At 42.2% G+C, this 23,826-nt stretch overlaps 1 protein-coding gene across 1 annotated transcript in view; it reads right to left on the reverse strand.

The window, feature by feature from the left end:
* Positions 1-23,826, reverse strand: part of pdia5 (protein disulfide isomerase family A, member 5) — a 62,663-nt gene that overhangs the window by 21,429 nt on the left and 17,408 nt on the right. The window contains exons 4-11 of the mRNA XM_070976426.1: positions 16,371-16,454; positions 16,177-16,222; positions 14,710-14,802; positions 13,738-13,798; positions 12,895-12,962; positions 10,165-10,256; positions 5,192-5,263; positions 2,859-2,995 (exon numbers count right to left, since the gene is read on the reverse strand). Coding sequence (XP_070832527.1) covers positions 2,859-2,995; positions 5,192-5,263; positions 10,165-10,256; positions 12,895-12,962; positions 13,738-13,798; positions 14,710-14,802; positions 16,177-16,222; positions 16,371-16,454 — 653 coding nt within the window. The remainder of the gene's footprint in view (positions 1-2,858; positions 2,996-5,191; positions 5,264-10,164; positions 10,257-12,894; positions 12,963-13,737; positions 13,799-14,709; positions 14,803-16,176; positions 16,223-16,370; positions 16,455-23,826) is intronic.

Genomic DNA, 23,826 nt, shown 5'->3' on the forward strand with positions numbered 1-23,826 from the left:
GGGGTCAGAAAAGTTGTGGGAACTAGTGAGAATGTTACATTTGCTAAGACATGAAGAAGCCCTCTGGATCAGAGGCAAAACATTTTCATGTTCCTGCAACCAAGTCCAGCTGCCCTAGATTCAACCCTCCTTGGATAACCATGACCTGGATGACTGAGAATCTGAAATGCACACGCACGCACACGCGTTAAGTTTTCATCACTTTTGGGGACTTACATTCATTTCCAGGAGACTTACCATAACCATAACCACCACCTGGCCTACCCCTAACCCTTATCCGAACGTTACCCTAAACCTAACCCTACCCTCACCTTAACCAAGGTTTTCACCACAAATTTGAATGGTTTACAGTATGGGGACCTGCATTTTGTCCTCACAAGTAAGGCAAGTCCCCACAATGTGACGGTGTAAAAAGATTTATGTCCCCACAATGTGGGTAATACACACACACACGCACGCACGCACGCACGCACGCACGCACGCACGCACGCACGCACGCACACACACACACACACACACACACACACACACACACACACACACACACACACACACACACATTGAGCGCTATTCACTGTGGATAGGCTAACCTTAACCTAACCTTAATTCACACTTTACCCTTAAACTCGATTAATAAGGACCTTTTGACATTTAGCCTCATTAGGACCAGGCTTTGGTCCCCATGACGACTACTGGTCCCAGCAAGGTTAGGGTTCAGGTCCCAAAGACACAACAAGAAGCAAACGCAGACAACGGAATCCTGACGTCTACTTGAACAGAGTGTCCTGAAATCCTCACAGATGTTGTCAACACCTACTACTCCAACCATGATCTCACAGCAGTGATGGCTGTTCAGGGGCAATGGCCCCTTCCCCACATCTTGCCCTCCTACTTCTGGACCACATCCATCTTTGAACTCAGCCTTCGTTTTGATCTCAACTCAAAAGCTTCTGTAGTAGTTCCTGCTACATTTTGCGATGATGACACACACAGAAACTCACAAGGTGAAAACAATACCAGCCATGCTGTTGCAGCTGGTAATTATTATGTCGCTAATTTTTTTTTGGCGGCTCATATCTACAGAAATTCACAAATTCTTTCTTGCCAACTGGCAGAAGTTACTTTAAATATTAGCTCAAAAATAATTGTGAGGCAGGGAAGAATGAGGTAGTGCATGTAACAGGTCCCACTGCAGTGTGCGAGTGTGAAGGCTGTGTTTTCATCACTTCAGCAGCTGGAGAGTGTGTCTGCCCTCTGGGTGGAGTGAGGTGCTCCTGGCAACCTGGAGGTACAAAAGCTCTGCAGAGCCATACGTACTTCAATTCTGAAAACAATGAATCATCATTATGGTGACATATACAGGGAAAAAATCCCTATTGTTGAGATGCTGAGATGACCACAGAGGGTGATGCAGTCACAAGTAAAGAGGTAGCTAAGAGAAAAAAAGGTCCTTCAGACTGTGTTTGTGGCTGCTGCACTCAGAGTGTTTCTAAATGGGGTGAATCTATTTGCATGCTTTTAGAGCTATGGGTTGCATTTATCAACATGCAAAATCTCCCTTGGACAGCTCCCTCACACACAGGAGGGCTGGACCAAAGCAAAGCAATCTGGACCTGAAAAAAAACACCCGAACCCACTGACAAAATCTGGCATGTTTACAAAGTTCCGCGTAACAACGGCAGTATGGCGCATGAATAAAAATGACAAGCAGGCTTATGTGAACCATATGGCAACAACGAAGAATTCTGTTGTGAAGATGAGCTTGTGTCCGTGATACAAAAAGCTTAAGTTACTGCAGCCAGCTTGTCTTTGTTTTTCATTTCTTCATGTTCTTTCGGTTACTTTCTCCAGCTGCCTGTTAACACTGAGCATGACAGTGAAACGGCGATGATATTTGTGTGACTAAACAACAGATATACCCGAGAGAATCTGCGAAACAATGTTTTACACAGCAGGATGGAATGTGAGTCTCCTCTCAAACACCACTGCACATATTTTACAACTCAGACTACTGAAGACTATCTGTGTATTTCTGATAGTGAAAAGGGGTTGTTAAAGGACAAGGCTGGTGAGACGATCTGTTTTTATTTATGGACTATAAATCCCATGGAAAGACCAAAACTAACAATGACCTGATCCTTCTCATAAGTCTTGTCTGTGTATCCAAAGCCTGATCTACCTTATTCCTCTGTGCCACAGAGCTCCACTGTTGTCCAAAACCTAATAAAAACATGTCAGTGAGCCACACAGCTGCACTGGCTGACATGATGTGTTCCTTCATTTTGATGAACATGGCCACCATAGTTTATTTTCAGTCAATGCCATCCTGCAGATGTATATACACACAAGAGCACCAAATGTGTTTAACCCCCCCCCATCAACTAGAGTGACAAACTGTTTTAGGAAAATGGGGCTTTCATGGGATTTTTTGACAGTAGAAAAGTACAGATTACCGCAGCCCCTCAAATACTGATCCTGCATTGAACCAACATGGCTTTATTGGTGCATAAATGATTAGTTGAATAGTATATTAGCCAATCAACTGAAAATTAATATTCAACAATTGTGACAATTAATTCACAGCTGAAGTTACTCCACAAAAATGGAAATATTTGCTGCTTTCAAGTTCTAAAATGTGACAATTTGCCACTTTTTTCTGTTCTATATACTGGTAAACTGAATATTTTGGGGTTTTGTGGTTGGAAAAACAGTAATTTAAAGACATCATTTTGGCTCTGGGCATTTGTGATGTTCATTTTCACAACTATATGAAATGTAATATAAATCAAATAATTGATTGATATGTGAAAATAACCATTAGTTGCAGTCCTGCACTTTCAGCCTGCTTTCTTACTCACAGGGGGCGTAGAACATGACCAGGGCTGCAGGATGTTCCTCCAGGAAGCTGTCAAAGGACTCATCGGTTAGGTGGAATACCGGGGAGTCTGTTTCTGACCACGGCACCTCAGGGGTCTTCGGCTGGGGGGGCTGAGGGCTGAAACAGGAAGGGGAGACAGCAAGGGCAACATAGGTGAAGGACATTTTAAAAAGAAGATGCATTGCAGCTGGCATGTAATCATTATGGAACAAAAATCAGACACAGCTGTAGTCCACTCTCCACCCAATGTCACACACACACACACACACACACACACACACACACACACACACACACACACACACACACACACACACACACACACACACACACACACACACACACACACACACACACACACACACACACACACACACACACACACATCTGGACCGAAGCAGCCCCGCCTTGATGACAGAGCTCAGTACTGCAATGCCAAGAAAGAGTGGATAGAGATGTAAACAAGTGCTCACTCCCTGCGCTTTTGCACACATACGTGCACAAATCATGTGAGAAGACACACACACACACACACACACACACACACACACACACACACACACACACACACACACACACACACACTCCCCTTCCGCATTTTCTCATCTCACACTCTGGCCTGAGCCAACATGCTGAAGCCACACGAGACTGGATATCTTTAAAAAAGTAAGGATTGTGCAACTGCAGTGCTAAAAAATTCTGCATCTCCTCCAGACACTGATCTTTTATCCAGAATGTCATCTGTCTAATAGAAATCTCTTTGATATATAAAAAGCTCAGGGTCAGGGTTTATCAGGGAGTGAGGCTTCACTTAGGCTTTATCAGATGACATGTTTGGTCGCTCATCTACAACATAAGGTGCAGTTTCCTGCTGGGCTGCCTCCATACTCTATAGCAACTGTGCCCTACCGCATCATTAGTGTAACACTGCTGCAGAGGACTGATATGATCACCAAGGATACTGACTCTTAACTCTACTTCTGTGTCCACATATTGCCTTGGAACTCGACTGTAGAGTAAGTAAGTCACGTCAAGAGATGTGATGACGTGCAACTGGGACTGCACTACTTTAAAAGTAACTGTCAGATTCTGACCTCTACTGCTCCTGTTGGCTAAAAAAAAAGAAGAAAAAAAAAAAAAACTGTATTCTTTGCCATTGCTGTAGAATTTCCTGTCAGTGCAAATAGCAAAGAGCAGTTACTCCAGTGAAAAACGGTGAAACAAGTCAAATTGAGTGGGGAGCAAAAAAAACAAAAAACAAAAAAACCCTGAGACATAAGAGAAACTTCATCAAATCTTGTGAGGCGAAGTAGGGGAGATAAACGAGGGAGAGGAGATAAAGAATCGGAGGCAGAGAGTGCTAGAAACAGAGCACTCTCAAAACATGGACACAGCAAATCAGACTCTTCTGGAAAAACCTTTCAACATCATTAACTACATAAACCCTTTTCAGCTTTTCCTCATCTGCAGCATCTCCACATGAAAAAAGGCTCTGACACGACAAACTGCGGGTGTGATGAGGCTTGCAGGAGGCCAGGCTTCCACCTTTTTACGGGACATATTTATTTATTAACAATCTAAAGTAGCGGTCTGAAATCAGTCCATTCACGCTGAATTCTTTTTGTTTTGTGCCAGAGAGAAGGGGAGAAACAAACAAAATAAAAAGAAATTAAGACTCTGTTTAACCATCGTTTATCACCTCTTAATGTAATTAACACTCAATTTAAAACATGGCAACCATTGCGAGCCTGGCGACCACTTCTAGATTTTACTTCCTGGTCCTGAATAAGCAGCGTAGTAAAAGCTTAGGACTGGGGAGGGAGTTGTTTTGCTGGAACACATCCTCTGCCTGTCTCGCTCCGTTTCCTGTGATAGCTGTGAAAGCCCTGCTCTGTGGCCTCTGGCTGCAGCCCTTTGGACAGGCCCTTAACACAAGTGGAAAAAGGAGACGAAGGAGAAAAGGAGGCAGGAGAGCCAAGCTGTGGTGGAAGACAGGAGGTTATGGCCAGAGAGTGTGAGCCAAGGTGAGAAAGAAAAATGAGACAAGAGCGCAGCAGGTGTAGACCGATGACAAGGTGAGTCAGGGTGAGGAGAGGGAAGAAGAGGTGTGATGAAGACCACAGTAGAAGGAAAAGGTGATGCCAGACATTTAAGGTGAAGGGTAGAAGCCGTTTACTTATTGTCAGAGACAGAAGGCAGAAAGCAGTTTGGCTCCGTTCTGTCTTTCTACAAGCTAAAACAACTGAGGACACAAGAGGTCTGCACCTTAACAAATGCATCTTCAGAGGGTAAAGTGATTAAAAGCGTGCTCACTTCTTCATCCAGTCAGCGATATCCTTGGCTGTGGCTCCGTAGTTTTCATAGTGGTGAAGGAACTTCCCCTTCCTAAAAGACAACAGAGCACAAGAACAGTATGATCTCAAAAGTGGGACACAATCAGCATTGGACACAATTACAGCTTTGTCCTGTTCAAAGACTTTTAAAACCACTGCCAAAATCATATTTGTCATGTGATAGAAAGCAATTAGTTTTGCATTAAGTTTAAAGGAATATCCCACCAAAATCCAGAAAAAGCATGTATTTAGCTATGAGGGGGCAACATTGCAACATGACCGTGTTTGTCACATCAGCAAAATGAGAAGAAATAAAATGTAGAATGACTTCAACAAAGTAGCAATTTAAATCAGGACATATCTGATCAAAGCATAAACAAGCATACCCTAGAATTTGGCTACACCAAAGACTCTGTGACAACTCTAACAGAACCCAGTTTCAAAGACAAAGAGCTGGGTCAGACCATCAGAAACGGAAAGCTCAAAGGAAAAGGAAATGTTTTATGACAAAGGGCTGCGATGAAAAGCTCTACGATGACTGATACTCTCTCCTCTGTCTGAATTTATTATGTTAACTTAAAAGTGCACAGAAGAAACGCCACTGTCCTGTCTGAAGAGATTCATAACATAAGCAAGTTTCCTTCATAGGAATGAGTCTATCTCCTCTGCTATCTGCTGTGACTAAATGAAGGCTGGGAAGCGGATCCAGTGGCTCAGCCCAGTGCTGAAGGATCAGTGTCTAGCGTAACTGGCTGTGGGCAGTGTGAACCTGCAAACACAGAGGGTGGCGACGATCACAGTTAAAGCTCCCAAGACACAGAGCGGACACTATTAAAGGTGATACACGATTGCACACACTGGATTTGGAGCTTAAAACTTGCATTTTAAGTGAAGTGACTACCGTGGCGGAGAGCGGCTGCTTGGAATTCAATCAGTGAGATTTATGACCAACTCTATATTCGCTTGCTTTATCTCTGCTGCTGTAAAATAGACCAAAACCTTGTAAAATCAAGTTGAGGAAATGTGAAATAAATGTCATTTGCCCGACAGTCTCTGGTGTTTTTCTTGGTTAAAGGACACAGCAAGGACAAAGGAGCAAAGAAATAGTTTCACTTTTATTGTTTGTGTAATTGATAGGAAGTTGAGGTGTGCTGCGGTGTTGGGTAGGCAGCTTTCTTAATCTGCAGACAGGAAAAGGTAAAAGACCTTGAGCACAGTTACAGCGGGTGCAACGGTGAGATAACTCCAGTGGTGTTGATGCCGATTTACCCTGCAGTGATTAGCTGCTGTTTATCAGAGAGGGGCTCATTACTGAAGCCAATGGGCCTGGATGGTCGTTAGCTAGCCCTGCGCTGACACTAATGTGCTCCCAGCTAACAGACTGGCTCTGGCTCAGCTACACACGAGTGCGTGGACGTGCACCTCCACACACACTTTCACAAGATAGCAGTGCACGCGTAAAGAAAGAAGGCAAGCACACATACACACACTGCCTAACCACAGAGACACTTAATCAGTCCCGGTCTAATTAAAAGGCCAGACTGGAATGAGAGAGTGTTTAATGTGGGGATGATAAAGCTAGTGCAGGAGGAATAAGAAGTGGAGAACAAAGCCGGAGCTACGACGCACCAGCATACAGTTAACAACACTGTAAATATGAGGACAGTGCAGGGATGCTCAGGCTTGGGGGGTGGGGGGTCATTAACAAACACACAGTCTGCAGAGTATGTGTGTGTCTGCATGCATATTTAGACACAAGGGCTTAACAGTACACTGAAATGATCAGATTAACAACAGCATAAATGTCATCCAAACACCACAAAGAAACACAGAGGCCAAGTGCTACATCAATGTCACATGTGGCCTTAAGGTGTTCTTGAAGATGAAAAAACTTTGGAAAAGTATATTAAAAGCCCTTACTTAGTCTGTCCTATTAATTATTAAAATCGCTCTGACTTGTTTTGAGTCTACAAGCAGACAACAGCACTGCGTGAAAGCAGCCCTGACAATGGGGCAACTGTGTTTGCACAGTGTGCTTCCTGAAGCACGACACTGCGGCGGTAAATGCATGGCTCACCAGTAAGAAAGTTTAAAAGTGCTCAACTTTTGCCACAACATTGCCCCAGCCAATGGTATGAAAGCAGGGGAACATTCCTGATGTGACAAAAGACAGAGTCAATCCTGTCAACACAATATTCTGGAATTATAAAATCTTACCAATATCACTATTTTGGGGTCTAATGTGCCTTCAAACCCATAGATCTATGACTCAAACTGGCATTCCTGGATCATATTTTATTGACCTGACAAAACAACTCCTCCCCCAAAGCAGCGCCATGATTTTTGGTTTAACTATGCGGTTTTTAGTCAAAATGCCCAGGATGAAAGGCATGCGAAAACAGCCAAATACACCAATGACTGCTTACTAAAAATCCAAAACAGCCACTCCAAACTGCTCATTTTGTTCGACAAAAAATTTAAAGCCTTAAAGCTGTGACAAGCTGTTTATTTTTGCCGTCACTGGGCAAAACATACTGTAATTCAAGCGGTCTGAGAGAAAACTGGACTTCTGCCCCTCCGCTCTGCTCCGTTTTCAGGCTTTAGAAAATCTAGTCTGTAAAGGCCAATCACAGGTCAGTTCAGAGAGAGTGCATTCCTATTGGCTGTTCTACAAATGCAGATGTGTGCACACAAAGGGCGGGCTGGTTTCATGACCATCATTATTGTGATAAAAGCATATTAAAAACAACATGCTTTACTGTGGAGGGCTATGCACACACTCAGAGAACTGGAGTTACATCCACTATTATTTTCCTTGCTCCTGATGAACAGGTGGTACCTTGCATGGTAGCCTCTGCCACCAGTGTATGAATGTGTGTGTGAATGGGAATGCTGGCTTGTGTTGTTAAGTGCTTTCAGCGGTCAGTAAGACTAGAAAAGCAGTACATGAAGTCCATCTACCATAATATACTTTGGGTTTTCTGCTTAATAATTGCGGTTGAGATGCCTAATCCTACCCCTTGCCTAAATCTGAGAATGAGTCACATTACATTTACTATAGTGTTGTTTTTGTTAACGAAAATTATGACTAAATATCGTCGTCAACGAACCTTTATCACGTGACGAAAACGAGACGAGATGAAACGTAAATGCTGGTCATGTGACGATAACTATAATCAAATATATAATGCAACATTTTTAACGAATAAAAACGAGACTAAATGTGGTTTATAAAATAAACTCTGCTAAAATTTCTCTTCATTTTCATTGACTAAAATGAGAGGAGACGAAATGTTCTAACGTTATTTTGTCTTTTTTAGCCGCGTTGTTATTATTAGTTTGCAGTATTTCTGTTTCCTGTGTCTCACTTCAGCATGTGCATCAGGTCGCACTGCGCAGTCACAGCGACTTCACTTCCTCAATCCCCACTCGCGGTGTTATTTAGAAGATGCAGCGTTAATGACAGACAGCTGACACAGAGACACAACCGGCCAGCCGGCTTTGCTTGGTAAAATAAATATGTTGTAAATTCAAATCAAAGCGTCTTCGTGTCTGGAATGGATGTATTCTTGAGTCTATAAGGTAACAATAATATAATAATAAGACCACCTTGTTTTTATTGTGAAATGGGTTTGACTAAAAGAAAACTTTCGTCTATACTACGAGGTACTTATACTATATTGACTGGGTTAAATAGAATTGAATTACTAAAAAGAGACTAAAATGCGATTTTAATTGACTAAAACTAGAAGAAAATGTCATCAGTTTTCGTCGACTAAAACTAGACTAAAGTAGTCACGGATAATTCTGACTAAAATAAGACTAAAATTCTCAGACTTTTAGTCGACTGAAACTTGACTAGACTAAAAAGAGTATGAACGTGACTAAAACTAATAAAAACTAAAATGACAGCTTGACACAAAGACTAGACTAAAACTAAAACAGGCCACCAAAAACAACACTAATTTACTAATTAACCGACATTATGGGGCAGGTTAGCCCCTCCATGTGGATGTGGGGCATTACCTCATTTTCATTCCTATTTGGAGCCAATAAACAAATCCATTCTTTACTAAGTTTTTCTTACTCAAGACATGTTCCCTTGCATTGCTAGTAGAGTGAAAATTGGGAGAATCGTGTTTTCCATGCAGTATCCCTTTCTGATAGTCTGATATAATATTGTCACTGTAAAATATAACAGCAAAGACAAAAACACAGTGATATAAATCTTAGGACATATTGCCCATCCCTAGCGTGCACATCCCCTCAGACTGAAAGCCTGGTCTTGCATAACCAGACCTATCTCCACACTTTGTTTTAGCCCTGTGCCAGTGCTGGAGAAAGAGAAAGCCTGATTCAGTGCTGGAAAATACTGCAGACAATCCTGCAACTTGTGATAAATTTCCAATACCTCCTTTGTCTGCAACGGTGTTCAGCTCCACACAGAGCCTTGAGCTCATTATGTTCTGTGCCATGGCGCTTATATCGACAAGTGGTTTAACTGTCTTCTGCAGCTTCACGATATTCAGGTGACTTTCACATTTTTGTTTGAAAAATGATGTCATCAATGAGTCTATTATCTAAATTGTTTTTTGGGGGGCTGGCAAATAATCATATCAGCTCTACTTCATAACTAACAATACAACTCCCCCTGTGAGCTCTCCTTCCTCCCTGATGGTGACATCAAGCATCCTCCTGTGAGTTTACTTTTTTTCAAAGGGAATACCAGAAGATCCCAAAGCTTGTCAGTAACTTTCTCCTTTACACCTGGTAGAAGTAAGTTCTGAACCTCAAGGGCCTCCATTGCAAGCTCTAAGTCTGTCGCCATCATGTCTGTTGGTGCTTAAGAGGTCTGGACTGGACTTTCTGTTTGAAGTGGCCCTACTCTGATGTTTTGAGCTTTGGAAGTGAAGGTTGAGCCTAAAGTGAGACGGATGACAGAACTCGACTCACTCAAAGTAGCAGAAGGTCGGGTAGCCTTTGACGTTGTACTCCTGCTTGAGGCCATCAAACTCAGCTGGGTGCACATTCATCCCTGCCAGTACCTTAAAAAAAAGCAAAATAAAGAGGAAAATGAGGCGTGGGTTGTTACGGAGTACAAGAAAAGTGAAGGCAGAGAGACAAGAATGGGAAAGAACACGAAACATGAAAACAGGTTAGCCATCATCAGAAGGCTCCAGAGCAAAAAAAAAAACAAAAACAAAAAGGATTACTTCCAGTCTGAAAACACACTGCTCTGTGGAACAACATGAGCGTACTGTTGAGGAGCAGGCTGCAAACAAGCACTCAACACGGAACTTTTTATTGACATTTTAATCAAAATAACGACATGATTAACACTCACAAGAACCACCTTTCATATTTGAGAAGTAAATGCTTTTGTTTTTACATGAGGAATACAATTCTGCAATACAATACAACTAAAGTACGTTGCCTATGTACAAAGCATGTATCCACACTGCAGTGGCCGTATTAGAAAGGTTCACGCTAAGCTCTACATCGTCAGACTCCTCATATAACCTGGATTCCATTAGCCTAATCTGCACGTTGAATGTTAATGTTCAGATCAATGCACTTCTGATGTTAGCATGCTAATGTGCTAACATGAGCATGTTAACTCGAATGCCAGTGGCTAAATGCTAACACGCAGACATTTAGCATTTAACATTTTGTGTGTATTCATGGCAATGTAATGTATGTTAAAACACTCACAGATAGCTAACTTTCCATGCGTAACGTTTAGGAAGTTTGCTGACAATAGCACGCTAATGTGTCTTCACATGTTCCATGTTGCCATGTGTTCATTTCTGCATTACAGTGTAGATGGTTGAGCATGTTTGCTGTGAACATGGTATGTTAGTAGTAAGTATAAGAATTTAGTAAGACGAGAATCCCTCTCATTTGCTTCAATGTCCTGTGATATGAGAGGATATTGTGTTTTTCAATGGGATGTGGTCTCCCAGTCCTAAAATTATACCCTGAGTAAGAGTAAGCCTCAGCTACAGTTACCCCTACACCACTTCTTACAGGTAAATAAACTGTGAATGAGTGAAAGTAATCTTCAAACACAGCCAGAAGTGTATCTTTCAAAGAAAATCAAACAGCTTTGACTCCCAGGCTCCCTTAGAGGAAGTATTATACAACACACTGCTCATGACAGAAATAGCTTGAAGAATGTCCATGAGTCATGGCAAGCTCGCTATGCCTTCTCCACCTATTTCAAGTTGGCAGCGTTCTTCAACAATCACTGTTATGTAGTGTGTATCAAAACTGGCACTGGGAGGACACAACGCTGAACAAACCTAAAATACAGAAATGATACAATCAAAACAACTCCCACTTTAATCTGTCAGTTTTTTCAGCTATTTCAGCTTGACGAGATGCAACACTTCAGACGTCCTTCCTGTGTCAATGACACAGAGACGAGAAACGTGTTGTACAACTTGGCTGACCACCAACTCAGCATTCAAACCTTTCCCTTCTCAGCAGCGTCATTAGTCTCTTGCAATAACACACACGCTCCCAGAAATCTATCTTAGCCTCTCTCTCACACACACAAACCCCTCTCTGTTCTGCACAGAAAGCTTGTATGCACACTGTTAATTTCCAGTTGAGAGGCTTACATTTTCGCTTCTCATAAGCTTGATAATCAAACAAACATGCAGTTAATTATCCTTTTATTCATTTCCTGCTTTGTGTGAGGCAAACACGACTTGCTGCTCTACTTCACGGCTTCCTGAGGCAGCTTGCCTCTCTCTGCTCTCAATGTGCCGGACAATCTCTCCAAGATTCTTCTTCTTCTTCTGGCACTTGAGGAGAAGCTTCCCTTGCTGATCAGTTAGGCCTCTGGTTGCTTTTGTGTGTGCATTTCTCCAGTGCAGTTAAACATTTCAACAGCTGGGAACAGAGCACCCACCCGCCTCCCCTCCCCTTACTATTGCTTACTATTGTAATAGTGCCTGTCTGCAAACAGACAACATTGGTCTTTAGGGGACCCATGAGACCAGGGAGGAGAAGAAAACAGAATGAAAATAGGAGCAAGAGGAAAATTTAAGTAGTAAACACAAAGACTAGGCAGACTTAATTGACATTTAATCTATATGGAGGTTGTAAGCTTCATCTGGAAGGACATTAGCCCTTAATTGTGGCTGCAAGTGTCAGCTAAAACAGAGTAAGTCACACAGTTAATACAGTCACTGATTATATACCTGTATGTAATATATACATATATATATATATAAAGCACTAAAAACATTAAAAACAGAATGAAGGCAAAATTGTTAGGTTTTTGAGTTAACAACCGTAATTGGCCTGGTGGGTTGAAGCAAACCAAAACACAGACGAAGTATAAATCAAGTCTGGATGAGAGGGGATCAGGGCTTCTGAAACGCCTTTTAAGGCCATCTGGGTTATTTTCCTGCTGAATTAAAATCTATGGAGAAAAACCTGCTGAGGTATTGTACTTGCAAGAAGTTTTGCAGGAACTACAAGCAAGGAAAGCTTTCATTTAGGCCAGACTGACAGACTGTACCTCTTGCAGACTGCCAACCATCCAGACATTCACTGCTGACACATCTCATCTAATCTGCAAACATCAGAGATGTGTGGCGGCAGATCGGAGACTGTTAATGCAATAAGACAGTGGACCAAGTGTGTGTGTGTGGGGGGGATTAGTAGACTTACATATTTCCCCTTGGTCTCTGTGGCCGCTTGTTGGAAGATGGGCTGCATTCTCTTACAAACTCCACACCCTGCAACCAAAAGGCAACACGGAATAACAGAAGTTATTATAGAGAACTCAATAGGAGCCATCGCTCTGACAGCGTCGATACAACTGTCAAAAGATTTCCCATCATGTGCCGGGGGAATTGTTTCCCTGTCAATAGCAGCTTGCAGTGGCTTGCATCTGCCGTGGAAGATAAGATGTATGAAAACCACTGACCATGATAACCGAGCACAACATATGGAAAAGCTTATACTTTTTTTTATTGCGCAACAACAGAGACAATCCATTGCTCACTGACTTAACACGATTAAACTGGTGTTGAAGTGATCAGTGGGTTATTCATTTAGCCAATCTACAGAATTTGCCAACAATTTTGCTAACTGATTAATTGTTAACGCCATTCATTGAGGAAAAATGCCGGCTAAACACTCCCTGTTTCCAGTTGCTAAGTTGTCAGGTTTTGCGCTTTTTTCTGTTTTATATTTTTGCTAATTAAATATATCTGTGTAATCAAGACTGATTCAGCAGCATTCTTGATTATACTAAGTCTATTCCAAGATGAGAAATGATGAATGTAGAAAAACTCATCTCAGTATTGATCATGACTGCACCTTATTGTATTTTCTCTTCAAATGAGGCATTTTATAGGTACATTTTTCACATTTCCTGAACTATAATAGCTGCTGTCAGCTCCCCCTGCACACTGTCTTCCGATCATAATATCAGCAGTCTAGCAATGAGAGCACCTCTTGTCCCAGTGACTGTGAGCTACTGAACGCTGTGATAATGAAAGGACTCACAGGGAGCATAGAACATCAGGAGGACAGGCCTCTCCTCTTTCTTCAGCAGCTTCCTGAAGTCCTTAAGAAGAAAGAAGGGGCAAGAAGATGAAGCTCTATTAATCACAAACAAAAGATATGTATATAGCATAAAACAGCTGGAAGCGTAAATGTCCAACACAAACATCACTAATAATGATTAAAGCTTTACGGCAGCGATCACATACAACACCTTGATTCCTCCGACAGCTTGCTCCAGGGTAGGTTTCCCAAAGCGTCTCTCTGTTTAGCATACAGAGCTTTAAAATAACTCTGCACACTGCCATCTTTGCTTTTTCAGCAATTTGTTACACTGTGCATATCACACAGAGTCATGGCATCAGCAAAGAAAGACAAAAAGGACTTTCTTCTTTGGAACCCAGCAGATCAGGCCCTGTACCAGTTTCTCTTCCCCGTCATCACCTTCATGAGCTCAGCTACTTTCTCAAAAAACCCCATTCAGCAAAATCTTTTGTTGACACCTTCAACAAGCCTCCAGGCATGAATGGACGAGCAGGCGAAAGACCGACAGGACTGCTGTTCATTAAATCAAAGGCCTTTCAAAATGCTGTATATATCTACAGTGTCTTAGGTTGTCAGGCCGTGGGTGGATGTGCTGGACTGTTTTTTTGATAAGAGTGCTGCCTGACCTGGCTGGATGGAAGCTGTCTGGAAACGTTTGATGGTGAGTTCAAATATGTTGCTTTTATGAGTGGGATTTTGTGTTGCAGGCTGCGGACATGCTGCATGTCAGCTTCAAAAGCTGATCAAACCCTCGACAGGACCGGACAGGACAGGAGAGGAGAGGGGGACCCTGCATCACATTAAATGCTTCTTGTAATCACAGTCACTGTATGTCAACATCACTGTTCTGGATGTGTTCAATTAAGTTTGCAGCGAAAGCTTCTTTAGAATTTCTTCAAAGCTCAAAAGGTTGTTTAGGTCACTACTTACTTTTTCTGTCTCTATGTGGACAACGTCCTTCGCTTCAGGGTTCTCCTCCCACAGCGGGGGTCCTGAGGGGTCTTTTAAGAACGCTACCATGGACTGAACGGAAAGGAGGAAAAAGAATGATGAATTAGCGAGAGCCAGAACAAAGGCAACACTTACAAAATGCAACAACTTGTCGCTTGCACATTACCCATAAACAACAGTGACTGGTAATGATTTACTTGAGTGTTGTAGAAGTCACACCTAAATTTAGTGCCGGCAATGCTGCAGGCTGTGCCAGGTGGAAGCTCATATAGACCAACATGTTCATGCATCCAAGAGGTGTAAAAGCTATTTCAATACCTTTAAGTGTCTGGTAATGGGCTTGGTAAAGCTCCCTGTAAATATAATGAACCATATGTCTGCGGAGGCAACAGCAGGAAATATTTCATTCAGCAGCACTATAACAATGACAGCATGGACACCAGCGGAATATTTAATGATAACGATGTTATTATCAGGATTACTTGGTAATGGTTTAAATTGAAACTTTTTGGTGTTTTATTGTTTCAGAGGGCTTTCCATCTGTCAGGGAAAGAAATGTCAGCAAAACATGAGCAAGCAGAATAATAAAATCAAAAACAAAGCAGCAATAACTGCCAGGTTTCCTAACAATGGGTTTCTCATTAGCTGAAACCAACATATTTTAGAGAATCTTCATTAGGGTTGAGCGGTTTATCGTTTTCACTCTGTATCTAAATCACAGTTTGATTTTAGAACATTTCAAATGACAAAGACCAGAGATTTTGCGTCTTTTGAAAGAGGAGAAAGTTTTAGTTGGTGACCATCGATTTCTCAGGCTTAAATGACTGCATGCCAAACTGCATGACAAAGTCCAATATTCCCTTTCTTTTAGCTCTGGTTGCTGTCTTTACCAACTCCATAGGGAAGTAAGTGCCTCTTTAGCTGCTACATGCTCCACTCTCTTCACCAGCTAGCCGTGGCACCCCCGGATATTGTGTATAGGGCTGACTGACCATGGAAAATCTTGGGATGGTACACAGCACAGGGGGCAGGGGAGTGATAGAGAGCCAAAACAGTGAAGTTGTGGCCCAGACAGCTAAAATACTAAACTGAGTGAAACTCACTGTAAAGCTCCATAAAGCTACAGAGAGTTACAGATTCAGGTGATGATTCTACGCAAGTTCATCAACTACAGGTCACCACCTTTAACACTGTTTTCATATCATTTGGCATTACAAAAATATGAATATCCTGTTAAATATGACCTACATTGGTATTTTCCATAGAAAACCAACCACGATTACTTAAGATATGACTCATCACATTATATGTTGTCTAATAAATTATATATCCGTGATCTTCAAAAAACAGCGAGAGTGAATAAGGACACGCTGGGCTCCGCAGGAAAGTCACATAATGCTGCACTTGAGCTGAAAGCAGGATGCCGAGTTTCAGATGCACACTCACCTTGGAGGTAGCGGGCCTGTTGTACTCTGTGTGGAACGTCCCATCTCTGCAAGACACAACAGGCACAGCGCTCACAACACCGGGAGTAAACAGTGAACAACATGCTTCTTAAGATGGGAACACGGTATCACTTTCCAGAGAGCACTGAAGTGTGGAAAAGTGCCTGACAGCCAGCTGAGTTTCTGGTTACTCACTTGTAATGCAACAGCTCTGTCCCTCCACGTTTGGAGCTCGGGTCCACCTTTACTTTCTTACAGAGCTTACGGCCCTCTGAATCCCTGAGAGGGTGAGAGAGAGACAGAGAGCGATTAAAATACAAAATAGGGTCGAAATCTGGAGTAATCTGATCAAAAAGGCCTGTCCTGCTCAGTTACCATTGCTAGGCCTTCCCACACTGCTCATATGGAGTTTACTGTGACAATGATGGAAGATTTAGCATCGAAATTAGCAGGATTTTGTGAAACACTGTCTGATTCCTCATACAGAAGTAAACAAAAGCAGGCTTCTCGCTTCTAACTGAGGAACATGGATTTTGTCAGCTAGGATGATGACTCCCACAAGCAGATGTTCTACATGTATGTAGCTAACGTAAGCTAATGCTAATGCTTAAACTCTGTGAGTCAGCTGAGAAGTCCGTCTCCGGCTGATGGTTCCATGTGACACATTATAAAATGAGAATTCTGAGTAACGCAGACTTGAGAGGCCCGTCAGTGCCTAGTTACAGTTATTAAGCTATGATTGGTCCATTGCTGTTCAAAGGAGAGTTTAGCAAAGAGTCAACTGTACAAAATTTGAGAAGTTAATCATTGTGCAGGGTACAACACTTGAATGTCAGCATCACTTTAAATGGCTCAAATAGCTCTGCATTTCATCAAAATGCTGTGAACAGACAAATTTGAACGAGACACAGACTTAGTAATCACCAATCAGTGATTGAAATGGTTCAGCAAACTGGAATTTCTCCCCACATTTAATCCTTCCGTTCCTTCTGACAAATAAGCTCATTTAAACTCGCCCTGGTGAAACTATTGGTGAGACAGACCTACAAGGAGAATATATATCTGCCGAAAGTTTATCATCTGTCTCAGCATCTTTTCATGTAGCTCATCATTTTTCTTTCTTCTTTAAATAATGATACACATCTTTTCCCTTCTGTTCAGTAACTACATGAATTCCCTATACTGTCACCATTAATCATTGTTTAAAAGATGGCTGTTTAAGAATATGCGTTGTCAACATGTTTTTGGTCAGAATGTCTTTCTAGTGAAGGTTTAATGAAGTGAATTAAGAATGGAGGACAGAAGACACTGCATGAAGACATAACTGCATTAACATTTCATCAGATGGCTCTAATCATGTGTACAGTGTTGAACTAAAATTATCACGACATGGTTGTGTGTCACGTTGTAGTTTACATCCATGTCTGTCCAGACTCATATATGTAGTGAAGACATTGAGGGACTATAATGTTTTAAGTTTTAGGAGTATTTTTAGGTGAAATGGAAGTTATCAGTATTTTGACGTTTATGATTCCAGTGGAAAACATGCTGTCTTCACTTAGAGACTATTTTTTCAGAGGACTGATAGAGAGCTTCATCACATGGAGCAACAGCAATCACCTGAAGCTCAACATCAGCAGAACCAACGAGCCTGTGGTGAACTGCAATGATTCAAAGATGGATGCTGCTGCAAAGAAGCTACAAACTGTAAAACATGGATGCTCCACACACATCTTCAACCCAAAAGTTTGAAGGTGGACACAATATCAGTGTCAACATTTCAGTATCGGACCAAATGTGAAATATGGTCACCAACTGCCCTTCTGTTCCTGAGTTAAGGTGTTGAATAATGACCTGAGAAGTGTTTTTGCAGAACAGCCACAGTGAAGTTGACCTTTGACCTTTTGGATATAAAATGGCAACACTTCTTCATTTTGTCCTATTAGACATTTGAGAGTGAAATTTTGTCATCATTTGTGTATGAATTCTTGAGTTATGGTCAAAATGTGTTTTGTGTGGTCAGAGTGACCTTTGACCACCAAAATCTAATCAGTTCATCCCTGAGTCCAAGTGGGTGTTTGTGCCAAACTTGAAGAACTTCCCTGAAGGCTTTCCTGAGTTCATGAGAAATGGGACAGATGGACGGACAGACAACCCCAAAACATAATGCTTCTGGCCACGGCTGTAGCTGCCACGGAGCGTAGAAACAAGGCTCCCTGTCAATTCATAAGTTGGTCTGGTATGCTTACACACGCAAACATCTGCAATGCTGATTAGGACCTATACTGTACAGCATGTCAGCATACGGAAACTGTGTACAATGTATAAAATGTATAAAATGCATACAGGCTTATTTCTGTAGTTGAAACAAGGCGATATTTGGAAGGAAAAAATATGCATCTAACCACCTACACATAATTCAGACCTGCTACAGTCAGGCATTATAAGCAGGAAGAAGCACACTTCCTCCTCTGGAATAAAGAGCAAGGAAAATTTGCATCAATTTAGAGAAAGAAAGACGGAGAGAAATCTTTGCGGGAGAAAAGGCCTGATGTTAACGAAGTCAAAGAGGTGAAATTCAATTGCGGTATGGCTCCAAGGCCCACAGTAAGCCAAATATATGTTCAGAGCACATCTGAATTGTATGAGAAAGGGTAAGTCTGCGTGTGCATGTATTGACAGGCAGTATTTCAGGTAATGACTGTGTGCTTAGTGCCATATTCTGCTGACTCATGAAGGCAGATGGCACCAGTCGGGGCACACCAGGAGCAGATGTGACCTCGACATGTCTCAGAAGATGATGTGCAGTCACCCGATTCAAACCCAGTCTGCTGCTTCCAGCTCCTTCAAACACTACCACAAGTGACAAAGGCAAGGAACTCCCAAACATGAAATGTAGACAAGGGACCCTCATTCAAACTAAAATATCATGGTCACTTGACTAAGGACATTTATTGTGAAATATGCCATAATTTTCTGTTTCCAGCCTCTCAAATGTGAAATTTGCTGCTTTTCTTTGTAATATAACTGTAAATTACATGGCCTTGGACTCTGGGACAGTGTCATGGGAAGTGATTTTTCATCATTTCTGTTTCCTGACAGGTAACCATAAATTGCCACCTGGCATAGTGATCACCATCTACCGACACACAGTCTGATCGAGTACTCTTTAAAACTCTTCCTCCATATTACAGCTTACAGTGCGTGAGCAAAACACCTCAGCTCAAATACACTTCTGAGTCCTAACACCAACAACACAACAGCAGCTTTAAAGGTGTGTTGGACCATCACAATGTCAATGTCAAACTTCACACAGCCCTGCTTGGGGTGCTCACTGACATGCATGCATGTCATTAACTGAACTGCTAATTTCAGTGCTTTTAACAGGTGTGTGATGGGGTGGATTTGACAGTTGGAATTTGCAGAGCATGAAAAAATCATCCCAAATGGTCTGTAGAACTGATACAACGGTAAGTAAATAAGAAAGTAAAGCCTTATTTATATAGCAGTTTTGACAACACACAAAGTGCTTCACACACACAAAAAGATAAGCAAATAAGGTAAAAATACAATACACAGCACAATTAGAGACAGACCAGACAAATAAAACAGGCAGTTCAAGGTTGGCCACCTGGCACCTGACTGGAGAGCATGGTCCATCCCCAATCTCCTGCTTGGACTTTACTGTTCAGCTGCAGAAGTTCAGATGAGAACAGTGGGAGAGAGCATTTAGCATGACCCCTGCCACTCTTGATCTGGACCCACAGCTCTGAGCTGCAGGGAGCAGAGCAAGACTTTAGCCCCAACGAGGTGTCATCACCCGAAGCCAGGGCCTGAACTGAAAGAATCAGCTCCCGTCCTGAGCTGGCAGAACCAGACCAGGGAAGAGTGACATCATAGGTGCGACAGAGGCTGAGCATTCTATGAACAGGTGGCCGCCTCGTTGCCACTGCAGGAGGAGCCCAGTGCGGTAAGATGTCTGGCTTGGGCAGTAGCAATGTATGAAAACCCCGGGATTAGCTCATCCTTGTCTTTGAGATCATTTTGTAAGCGTGAGTGTCCTGGCTGGCAGAGTCCACAAACAGCCATGATGAAGTTTGGCTATTTCAGAGACCGGCTAACAACAGCAATAGCAACCAGGCCAAACAACAAACCTAACGCTAGCTAAGATAGTCAAGCAAAGGAGCAGTCACTTGCTCGTACAGAACCAAGGCTTCATGAACAAATCAGGCTATCCTAGAGTCGGCGCCAGGCAGTAAAGGAGTAAAGGTGACAGTATCAGTCCACAAGCATCAACAAAAGTCAGTAAATCCAGGATAGAAGTCCAAAGCTGGGCAGGACAAACAGAAGAAGCAATTTTGAGTTATGGTGCTGACTAGAGATTTGCGCAGTTAGTTGACTGTCAGCTGCTGCGCTCTTGTTCAACATTAGACCAATTTCAAAAATTGTTCTCCCCATTAGTCACTTATACACAAAAACGTGGGGAAAAGGCCCAGATACGCATGTAATATTTAACGGGAATTATCCCCTTTGCCTGTGACACTTAAAAATCTTCCACGACCGGCACCAAAACCCAGATACACAGTGCAAAGTGCCACACATTTCAGAGAGGTTTAAGATGTGATTTAAAGAATGGAGTTAAAGGTTTAAAATGGCTCTCAGAAGATACACAGCATTTTTTCAGACAAGGTTTGACCTTATAGATCAAGTTGTGCTCAATTCTGAGTGTTTTCTCACTTTGAGACGAGTGAAAACTTTTAATGTTGACTTAACTGTCAGGAAAATTAGTTGTTAGGAACATGCTCACTGCTGGCATGAAACACAACCAGGTATTGTTAACCGTCCCTCTTTTGGAGGAATGTGAATAGGCCACACACCTGGGTATGGGCCAGCAGAACAATGGCCACAAGCTTTCAGCCTCTTACTCATACAGTAAAACTGACTCAGAGAGAAAAGGCTGCCTGCCATTTGAATCAACCAATGAAACAGCAGTACTCTTCAATCACACAACAAACAGAAGTCAAGAGAAGTTAGAATGACTCACTAGCTAATGTTCATACAAAGGTCATGAATGGCATTTCATCAGAGGCCCGTCCACCGGATGAGCACACCTGCTGTGCATTCATCTCTTGGGTAACATCAGTATGCGTCAGTGCCACAGCTCCAATGCTGCAGTGAGTACGAGGTCTGTGGCTGCGAAGTAAGACAGTATGAGTGGAGGCTGAGTGGGGGCACACGGCTGATGAGAAGTTATAAAGTGCTAACAAACACACGGTGAGGACATGAACCGCGACAGTACCATAAATACCAGCGGAACTACGGCCCATGAATTGTTAAGATTAAGACTCAAGGCTCAGAGAAGAAGAGAAATGCAGTGAACACATTTTTCTTTACAAAACTAAAAGAAAAAGAAGTGGCCCATATTGGCCATGTTTGTTCCAATAAAAAAATCTCTTAAATGAAAAGTACAACTTCTGAGTTGGTCACCTCAGTATAGCCATGTATTCACTGGGTTTATGCAGCATCACATGTTAGTCACTAATTAAGTTCATATGCTGTATGATTCACTGAATGAACAAGTACATTTTTTCTTGATCTCCATTTAGGATGTTTTGCCTGATGAGGTAAATTCAAGGAGATGCTCCTGTTGTCCAGTGCTTTCTTTGTAATTGTACTGGCCTGGTATTCTGCCATAATGAATGCTAAAAAATATAACAAATAGTATTCATTGAAAAATGATTTGTGTTTGTTGGGAGTTCTGACAACTATTGCACCGATACATGAATCGACTTCTGTGATGTTGCCTGGGAAACTTTTGACGTGGTGACAGTGCCGACACCAGTGTCTTCCCTACATTCTTCCTGCAGCTGCATCAGCACCGCTGCTGAAATTTTACATGATCATTAATATCTTTCAATCTGGTGTTTCCACACACACAAAGCAGAGCAGAGACGGGTGAAGTGAAGATATTGTCGCTATACCTGTTACAAACGGGCTTGGTAGTGAATGACAAACTAACATGCTGACGAATTCTGTTTTTAGACCAGAGAGTATTTGGCTGAAACAGACCAGTGATGCTGTTTTCTCTTTATTGTTCTCTCTCAAGTTTGCCATAAGTGATGTAATGTGTGAGTAATGTAATGTAATGAGTGAGTGCTACGCCAGACTCCACAAAAATAGCTTTTAAAATGCTACATGGCTCGTCAGAAACCGATCTTACGTTAATTTAGGCCCTGTGTACTGATGAATTTGGCATGCAGTTAACACACCAGTCGGAATTTTGCTTCAATGAAAACTGAACTCCTGGCATTTGCTATTGGTGTTCACTGTTTTTTGGAAGAAGGAAATAATGGGAGTCCCCAAAAAAGCAGCTTTAAAAGTGACATATTTCCTTTTTAAATATGTGGTGTGCAGAGGACCTAATTTATGCTGATGTGAAGAGTGGTTCATCTGGATTTTTGAAAAGGTAACTAAGAAGTATTTGGAAAAGTAACTGATCCATATATTTAAAAAAAACCTTAAAGAGACTTTTAGGTGTTAAATTCTGAATTTGGCATGATGGTGGTAGAATAAGTGTTTCATTGGGATTGCATCCTGTCCCTGAGGAATGATGTCCTTCTGTTTCCAGATCTTAGCAATTACTTGATAATCATAACCAACAGAAATGTTGGCCAAACCCAAACCATAATTACAGCACACTTAACAATGTTTAAAGCCACAACATTTGTACTCTCTTTGTGACCCATTTATTAACAAAAATGTCTTGAAGACTGGGAAGTGAGTGCATGCATTTTCTTCTACTTTTGTGACATATCGTGTGGTTAGATGTAGCCCTCAAAAAATACCTGATGCAACGAGGTGGTTGAGTGAGCTGCACCTTTAACACTGAAGAATCATTAACATAAAACAAAGTTGCAGCCAAACCTTTGCATTAGGCCAAAGTCAACAGAGTCCCTTTAGTAAAGGATTTATAATGGATTCATCATGCAAAGAGGATGAAGCCCTGCGTGCCATTTAATTATTACTCTAAACCAAAACACAAATCCTAATCCGTGCTGTGCTTGTTTATGCTCCACTATTCCCATTCATCTAGACAAGACCATGTTTCTTGCCATGTTCTATGTCTGTTCTAAATTCCCTGAAGAATGGGAGCAGGGCACGACTGTCCTGTGCTCCTTCCTGTATGAGATCATCCATCCCTCTGGCGGATCCCTGTTGGCCAACACTCAGGTCCCTGTCATCTGTTCAAAGTGTGTCATTCTGGCCTTGGTGGCCCTCTTCCTTGGCAGGCCTGACCGTTCTCACGCTGTGATGTGCGCTCTACTCTCTCTGCCCCTCTGTCCACCATGAGCTCGCAGCTGGAGCTTCGATTTGGAACCAGTCCATTTGTGATGGTGGAGAAATATGCCAAATAGCACAATGCTTCGCTCCAGAGCCTGGCACTGGACCCATGTGTCCTGCAGTGACGAACCCGGCTCGTTCTAGCTCCCGTGGCAAGAATCTGGCCCAGTGTAAATCTCGGCTTAGCGTTAGTACACTCTAGCATGCTGGAGTTTCTGGAGAGGGGAGACAGTGCTGAAACCATTCTCTCCCAGACAAAAAAAGGGAACAGAGTCAAAAAGTTAACAGTAAAAAAGGACATGTATCATGG

Source organism: Chaetodon trifascialis, chromosome 12 (genome assembly GCF_039877785.1).
Source record: "Chaetodon trifascialis isolate fChaTrf1 chromosome 12, fChaTrf1.hap1, whole genome shotgun sequence".
Taxonomy (NCBI): Eukaryota; Metazoa; Chordata; class Actinopteri; order Chaetodontiformes; family Chaetodontidae; genus Chaetodon; species Chaetodon trifascialis.